A 7,683-nucleotide genomic window follows, 5' to 3' on the forward strand; every position below is an offset into this window, starting at 1 on the left:
TTACATAAGATGTTGTCGGAGATTACACGTGCGGTCGGAAGAGAACGACTGAGGAAAGATTTTCTTACGCCACGCGGGTGATTTTCTCGGAACTGCAATGTGAAATCTGACTTGGCGAAATGGAAATGAAGCGTTCGCTCAGTGTTTTTACTCGAAATTTAAAAAGTATAATTTTGTAGAAACTCGGCGTTATATTTTTAATCAATAACAATGGACTCTCTCGAGACAATAGAAATACATTTTTTTTTTCAACGCGTTAAAAATTCCGATACCGAATTTGCTCTGCGAATCAACCTTTTCTTTTACTTTCGCGAAGATATCGCTTTCGTTTCCATGGCAGAACGGTAAAGAAGAGGGGGAGACTAGTCACGGGGATGACGAAAGTCTTCGTCACACTCCCCCTGGGTCGATATTCCGCTACCCCAATGGAGCAGTTTGTTCGCGACATTGCTCGTTGTTGGTCGGTCGGTAGGTCGGTCGATTGCATGTCGCATGGGACAGCAGTTATCAAGGCTGCTACCACGGGGCCTTTTCCCGAGCTTGAGGCCCCGTGGCGGCGCGATGCCACGTGAACGTCCCCGGATCTCAGGGAGTGTCTCGCAAATGGTACAGCTTTACTCCTTAAAATCGTGCGATCCACTTTCCGAGTCCTCGGCAAGCTGGCGAGACAGTTCTCGCGTCGCGTTCACCGTGCCCTTCATCGTTTCGCAATTAATATAAGGGAAGTAGGAGGCCCGCTGGCGCTTTCGCAGATTGTCTTGGAACAATGCCGTTGGAACGTGACAGTGCCGCATTTCCTAGGACGTGCCCGTCACAACAGCGGAAAGTTAAAATAGAGCGGCACATCTTGCCGGTGGTGACAGAAGTTGTTTGTTTGTCGTTCGTTCGGAGACGTTGCTCGATGACGCGGCCGTGAGATCATCGTTCCGATTTCAGTGAAAAGTCGGAAGACGTGCCAGGAGACGATTACGAGCACGGTGAGGTGTCACCGATATGTCGCAACCGAAATAGAGCGAACGTTCGCGGTAGTTGAATAATCAGGCGACGTCGGGATTTCAAGGTTGCGCGTCGCCGACGATACGCGACGGGTCATTCTTAATTTTGCAAAAAAAAAAAAAAAGAGGGAAGGGACGACGTCGTCGAATCGAGCGATAAGACGTCGCAACGACGATAAGAAATTGATAAAAATCTGATAAGCGTTAATTCTACGCTGCCTCGGCGATAGCTGCGGTGTAATTGCGAATCGTGATTTCTCTTTCGCAAAAAGTGCTAGCTTTGCAGTAGCAAAGATAATTTGAGAAAGAGAAGATCACAGATTTTATAATTACATTAATTAACAGTCGTTCAATTATGGAAATACGCGGGGAAACAAATTTTCGGGTGATTATACCTCGTTCCACCGTAATATCTTCGTTAATTAATCGCTAATTATTGTTCCGCGCTCATTATTTTTTCGCGTAGACGACGTGAGCGTTTAAATCGACGTTCAAGTATCGAGGTCTGTTCAGTGCGGTTCAGTTCGTTTCGTGAATTCGGTAACGAGTCATTCGCGGGAATGGTTCGCCCGCAAACCTATTTCTAGACCGGTCGAAAAATAGAAGCAACGTGAGACCGTTGTTAAAAAGCTGCTGCACCGATTACGCGATCGACGTGCGGAAATGCATTTCTCTCCCTCTCTTTCTCTTTCTCTCCCTCCTCTTTCTCTCTGTTTCGTGCGTAACGAAATTAAACTCTCTCGCCGGGTGGTGAATCACACTTAACCACAGTCGAGATTAGTTTACGACGCGCTGCCATCACACTCAGTGATCGAGGCCTCTCGTGCTTTCTTACGACTCGATCGAACGATCTTTTTATTTTTTATTTATTTATTTTATGCAACACCGCGGCTTAATAGCTGTCGGATAAATTTTTTATTTCGATCGATCTGTCTGTGCAAATTCGCGGTCGTCGAGGACACGTGCGCGTTCAAGTGTGTGGGATTGATCACGTTAACAGTAATGTAATTCCGCGGAGAATGCTTTAAACTGACTTGATACGAGACAGTCGAAAGTAATTTCTCTCATTGAACGTGACTAAAAAAAAAATTTAGAAATAATTTAATAAGGATACACAATTAGATATTTTTTTTTTGGTAGGATTGAATTAATTATTGAATATTATTAATTGGAGTAAAAATAATTCGGAAGGGTTTCGCTGGTTTGTAATCAGTAAATAGATTTTCCTGGAACTTTTTTTTAATGAATTTTGAATTCCGCTGTACAGGAATATTTAATTCCAACGTCACAGCTTTTTTTTTTCTCTTTTCTTTTAATTTTGAAAATTAATTATTGCAATCGATCTTCACATCAAACGAGTGATGTGATTTGCAGTTGAAATATGAGCGCACCGTGGCCGATACATCGTGGTACATTGCACCGAAAACAATTCGAACGATCACGAGTGGTAAGTCGTGGGGGAATTTTAATAAGAATCTCCGTCCTTCACGTTCAATGATATTCCCAGGGAATTATTATCGGGTCGAGAACGTCTCGGTTGCCTTTTAAACGATTCCGTGACGCTGGACATTTTAGCGAGAGCATATGGAACTGTGTTCATCATTGACGTAAATACCTTTGAAAACATCCGCTGGCGAGAACCACACGCGGAATGTCATGTATGTAAAATCCAGGGTTTCTTTACGTCACTCGCGATTTTTCAAAATACCGCATGCGACCGTCCTAAGAATAAAGCTGGCCTTGCGCGATTGCGCGTTTGTCACTCGTGAGCGGAAAATTAAATATTTAATTATTTATATGCCGTAAAAAAAAAAAGTATATATGAAATCATAAATGATTATGAAAGCAACGGAACGAGTGGAAAAAAAAGACGAAACTCAAACTAAAAAAACTACGCAACGGTAAACTAAAAAAAAAAAAATAATAAATCGCGTTTTAATCAGCAAAATAAAATCTGCTTTGGGAATAATTTTAATTTTAGTATTTAAATTAATTTTTTTTTTTTTTGCGATACAGAGATTTCTGTGATTAAACGTTTCCTTAATTTCCTTTTATTCATTTACGAAGCGCATTGACTGTCAATTTGAAACAACACTATTTCTTGTTCGTTAATACATTCGCTCGCATTATCATCGACGTCATGAGATGCAAAGGAGGAATTAGATTGGATCAGCGTAGCAGTAAAATTCGATTTAATGCGCCACGTAACAGACAGCTGTGACGACATGCTCGAATTATATTTAGAGAAACACGTCGGAAGAATCGAACGGCAGGAGAGGAGCGAAGAAATTGCGGCGCGCGGAGACAAAACGAGCGGGATCGACGAGCTTTCTACAATGCGATCATTGTATCGCGGAGTCGCGAGGGGAAAAGTACCGCCGCGTTTTCCGATACTTGAAGAACAGAGCGAGTGATAGTGATAAAAACAAAACGCCAGTTTTACATCACGGGTATTTAACACCGTCACGTTACATTGTTTTACGTGGCTGGATTTTCGGCATCGGTCTCTATTAAAAATCAATTTGATCGCGATTGAGCATTGTAATTAATCCAATCGAAGTACTCCCGCTTCTTTCTCCGATAAGGTATTTCTCTTATCTGTCACGAGACACTTGACCGACTTACATATTTCTTGCATCATATTAATTACAATATTTCAATACTTTTTCTTCACGTTGTATCTCTGCACTTCTTTGATTCGTCGCGCGATCCGAATGAGTAGCCGGATGAAAGATTAGAACGACAGAAGTCCGTATCTCGTTATGCGTTTCGCGTAGTGCGTGTTGTGGATACGTGTCGAAAGCGTCGAAAAGAAAAAAAAAGAAATTTACATCATCCCAGAGAGTACAGTGCAACAGTTGTACTCTCGATGCGCGAGATCCTATCGTCTATTTGATACTGTAAATTAGCGAATGCGTCATAAGTGGGCCTTCGATAATACGCGTTAATTCCCTGCAACGCGTGGCGATATGTTACATAAGACGACACGGAGATATCAGTCTTCTACTGCCACTTACGTCGGCGAGATTATTTTTCTACAAATTTTTTTTTCTTTTTTTTCTACATCTCGGAGGAAATAAAATTAGATAAAACGAACTGAGGTGGCAGAGTCGAGGCAAAAAGTTACGCGGGTTCTTAATTGCAAAACAAATTCAAGTGATTTCTAATGAACGATTCATTAGAGTGGAAACTATTCTCCGTGATAAACGTTGATTTTTCTCACGTGATAATGTGAAAGAATAACTTACGGGCTTGATAAGAATCAGTTAATTATTTAATTAGCATATTAGTAGCAGATAATAGTTTCTCTCGCAGTCCATAAATGAAGGGGCTATTAAAAAATCTCTTTTAATTAATTACGTAATTTTCTGGCAAAGTGACTGCACAGTTTAATCGAATTTTTTTTTTATTTAATCGAGATTGGATAAATACTAATTGTAATTTTATTTTTCAGGAACAAAGAAGCTTGAAAGCTGGTGATCTCTCGCATCAGGAGAGCAATAACATGGCAGCATCCACTATGAAGCTTCAGAGTGACTCTTTTACTTCTGAAAAGGTAAGCATTAATTTTTTTTTAAAGACCTTGTCGCGGAAAACATAAAATCTGTAAAACTCTACTAGACTAATCGAATTGTTTTAACGTGACAATCGCGCTTCCGCTTTACGAGAATTGCGCGGACTATTTCTTTTCCCGGTTTATGTCCGGGCTTCTGGCGGTTCACCAAGGAACGTCCATGCACCGACAGCCTAAATCGTAAATCGTTGCCTTTAACGACATTGGAGAACTGCAACCGACGAATGCGCTACGTTTTGGCACGCGAAATTGCGTCGTCGTTTAACTCGGTTTCTGCATTCGCGACGCAACAGACGGTGATTTAAACGCTGACGAATTCGAGATCGGACTCAGTCGAAAAGTGGAGTCGCGTGATTCGGAATGTCCGCGAGAAATACAAAGTGTCGGATTCGTGCTCAGTTTAAAATAATATTAAACAAGTGCAGCCTCGAGTCGCGGGATAGCAAATAAATTTGCAATTTGATTTATTTGATATCGGCAACGTTTTTATTTCTTTGCAGAAGGCAATGGCAGCGCAGCAACAACGGCAGACGGTCACGTCAACTGGCATCTTTAATCACGAAAAGCACATGGCCTCAAGTTCGCAATCGAGCATTACTATCGCGTCTAAGTCAGGCGTGAGCGCGTCCAAATCGATGATAAGCGCGGCGAGCGCGGTTAATCAGTTGATGAACGGTATGCGTCCGCCGACAGCCGAAGATGAGCTGCTGTCTTTACCTTTGGACGACCTAGACCTACTGTGCTCCAAGTCGAATCCGCAGGACGTGGACCTCGCCATCGCCAAGTACTGCAGCTTGCTCGACAGCTTTGTGGAACGATTGAAGGTGAACGTCGACAGTGGCAAAAGCAGTGGTAGCAAGGCACCGCAACTTTTGAACAGAGTGAACGAGATTATTCGAAAGGCCTGGGCAGTGCCCACGCATGGCCACGAGCTGGGTTACACCCTGTGCAACACCTTGAGAACACGCGGCGGTCTCGATCTGCTCATGTCGAACTGCGTGGCAAACGATCACGAACTGCAATTCTCGTCCGCTAGATTACTGGAGCAATGCTTGACCACGGAGAACCGTGCTCACGTGGTAGAGAACGGCCTAGAGAAGGTAGTGAACGTGGCGTGCGTGTGCACGAAAAACGCCAATTCGGTGGATCACGCGCGCGTCGGCACCGGGATACTCGAGCATCTGTTCAAGCACAGCGAAGGCACCTGCAGCGACGTGATAAGGCTAGGCGGCCTGGACGCCGTGCTATTCGAATGCCGAAAAAACGATGTGGAAACTTTGCGCCATTGTGCGGGCGCTCTAGCGAACTTATCACTGTACGGCGGTGCGGAGAATCAAGAGGCGATGATCAAGCGCAAGGTACCGATGTGGCTGTTCCCGCTTGCCTTTCACAACGATGACAATATCAAGTATTATGCCTGCCTGGCGATCGCTGTGCTGGTCGCCAACAAAGAGATCGAGGCAGCCGTTCTCAAGTCCGGCACTCTCGACCTCGTCGAACCCTTCGTAACGTCGCACAATCCCTATGAGTTTGCCAAGTCAAATCTGGCGCACGCACACGGTCAGAGTAAGAACTGGCTGGAGAGGCTCGTGCCAGTTCTAAGCTCGAAGCGAGAAGAGGCCCGCAATCTGGCCGCTTTCCACTTCTGCATGGAAGCAGGCATCAAAAAGCAACAAGGTAACACCGATATCTTCCGGACGATCGGCGCTATTGAACCGTTGAAGAAAGTAGCAAGTTGTCCGAACGCGATCGCGTCCAAGTACGCGGCACAAGCTTTAAGATTGATCGGCGAGGAAATTCCGCATAAACTCAGCCAACAAGTGCCTTTATGGTCCACTGAAGACGTTCGAGAATGGGTGAAGCAGATCGGCTTCGCTGACGTGGCTCAGAATTTCGTGGAGAGTCGAGTGGACGGTGATTTACTGTTGCAACTAACGGAAGAAAATCTACGCGAGGATATCGGTCTGACTAATGGTATCATGCGTCGAAGATTTGCACGTGAGCTGCAGAATTTGAAAAAGATGGCCGATTATAGTAGTCGCGACACCGGCAATTTAAATAGCTTCCTGCAATCGATAGGACAGGAGTTTTCTATCTATACTTATAGCATGCTGAATGCCGGCGTGGACAAGGATTCGATTCGCAATCTCTCGGAGGATCAACTGCAGTCCGAATGCAGCATCACTAACAGTATTCATCGGATTAGAATATTAGATGCTATTAAAAACATGGAGCACAATCAATTTAGTTCGTGCGAATACGAATCGCCCGATAAATCGCTCGACGTATTCGTGAGTTACCGCAGATCGAATGGCTCGCAGCTGGCGAGTCTGTTAAAAGTGCATCTGCAGCTGCGTGGCTTTTCGGTATTCATCGACGTTGAGAGGCTAGAAGCCGGCAAGTTCGACAACAATCTGCTGCAAAGCATTAGGCAGGCAAAGCACTTCCTCCTTGTGCTCACGCCGAGCGCTTTAGAAAGATGTGTACAAGACAGCGAGTGCAAAGATTGGGTACACAGGGTGAGTTCTTTAATACGATTTATTACATTATATTGATTATATTTGAAAATTATTTTTTTTTAACTAAGCATTTGCAATTATTTTATAGGAGATTGTTGCCGCATTGCAATCACAATGCAATATAATTCCAATTATCGATAACTTTCAATGGCCGGAACCAGAGGAACTTCCTGAAGACATGCGAGCGGTCTGTCATTTTAACGGTGTCCGCTGGATACACGATTATCAAGACGCTTGCGTAGACAAATTAGAAAGGTAAAAGAATTAATTCTTTTTAATTTTATTGTGTATTTTTTGTTAAAAAAAATAGCTTAAAGTACAAATAATTAAAAAAAATGTACTTTTACTTTCTATAAAATGTCTAGGAGTCACCAAAATAATTTTGCTTCTCATAATTATGTAGGTTTATGCGAGGAGAGATACCTATGAGATCTGACCTGTCTGGAGGAATTCCGCGCACCATGGTTCCCAAGGATTTAGTCCAACCGAGCACACCCGGTAACACGAATATGCGACAGCCGCCCAGTTATCAACGAATGCACAGCAACGAAAGCAGAGGCAGCGACAAAGATTCCACGGGCGGGCGAGATTGACT

At 43.7% G+C, this 7,683-nt stretch overlaps 1 protein-coding gene across 1 annotated transcript; it reads left to right on the forward strand.

Moving 5' to 3' along the window:
* Positions 1–766: 766 nt before the first annotated feature.
* Positions 767–7,681, forward strand: Sarm (sterile alpha and armadillo motif). Its single transcript, XM_070671653.1, has 5 exons — positions 767–868; positions 4,450–4,551; positions 5,070–7,088; positions 7,177–7,343; positions 7,492–7,681. Exons 1-5 carry the CDS (start codon positions 767–769, stop codon positions 7,679–7,681), a joined length of 2,580 nt encoding a protein of 859 aa, XP_070527754.1.
* Positions 7,682–7,683: the final 2 nt, after the last annotated feature.

Source organism: Cardiocondyla obscurior, linkage group LG23 (genome assembly GCF_019399895.1).
Source record: "Cardiocondyla obscurior isolate alpha-2009 linkage group LG23, Cobs3.1, whole genome shotgun sequence".
NCBI classification, from domain to species: domain Eukaryota; kingdom Metazoa; phylum Arthropoda; class Insecta; order Hymenoptera; family Formicidae; genus Cardiocondyla; species Cardiocondyla obscurior.

Bases quoted from the DNA above. Each gene is read 5' to 3' on its own strand.
- Sarm (XM_070671653.1), top strand. From the start codon at position 767: ATGCCGTTGGAACGTGACAGTGCCGCATTTCCTAGGACGTGCCCGTCA. The intron at 4,552-5,069 runs GTAAGCATTAAT...ATTTCTTTGCAG, and splicing joins ACTCTTTTACTTCTGAAAAG to AAGGCAATGGCAGCGCAGCA. The intron at 7,089-7,176 runs GTGAGTTCTTTA...ATTATTTTATAG, and splicing joins GCAAAGATTGGGTACACAGG to GAGATTGTTGCCGCATTGCA.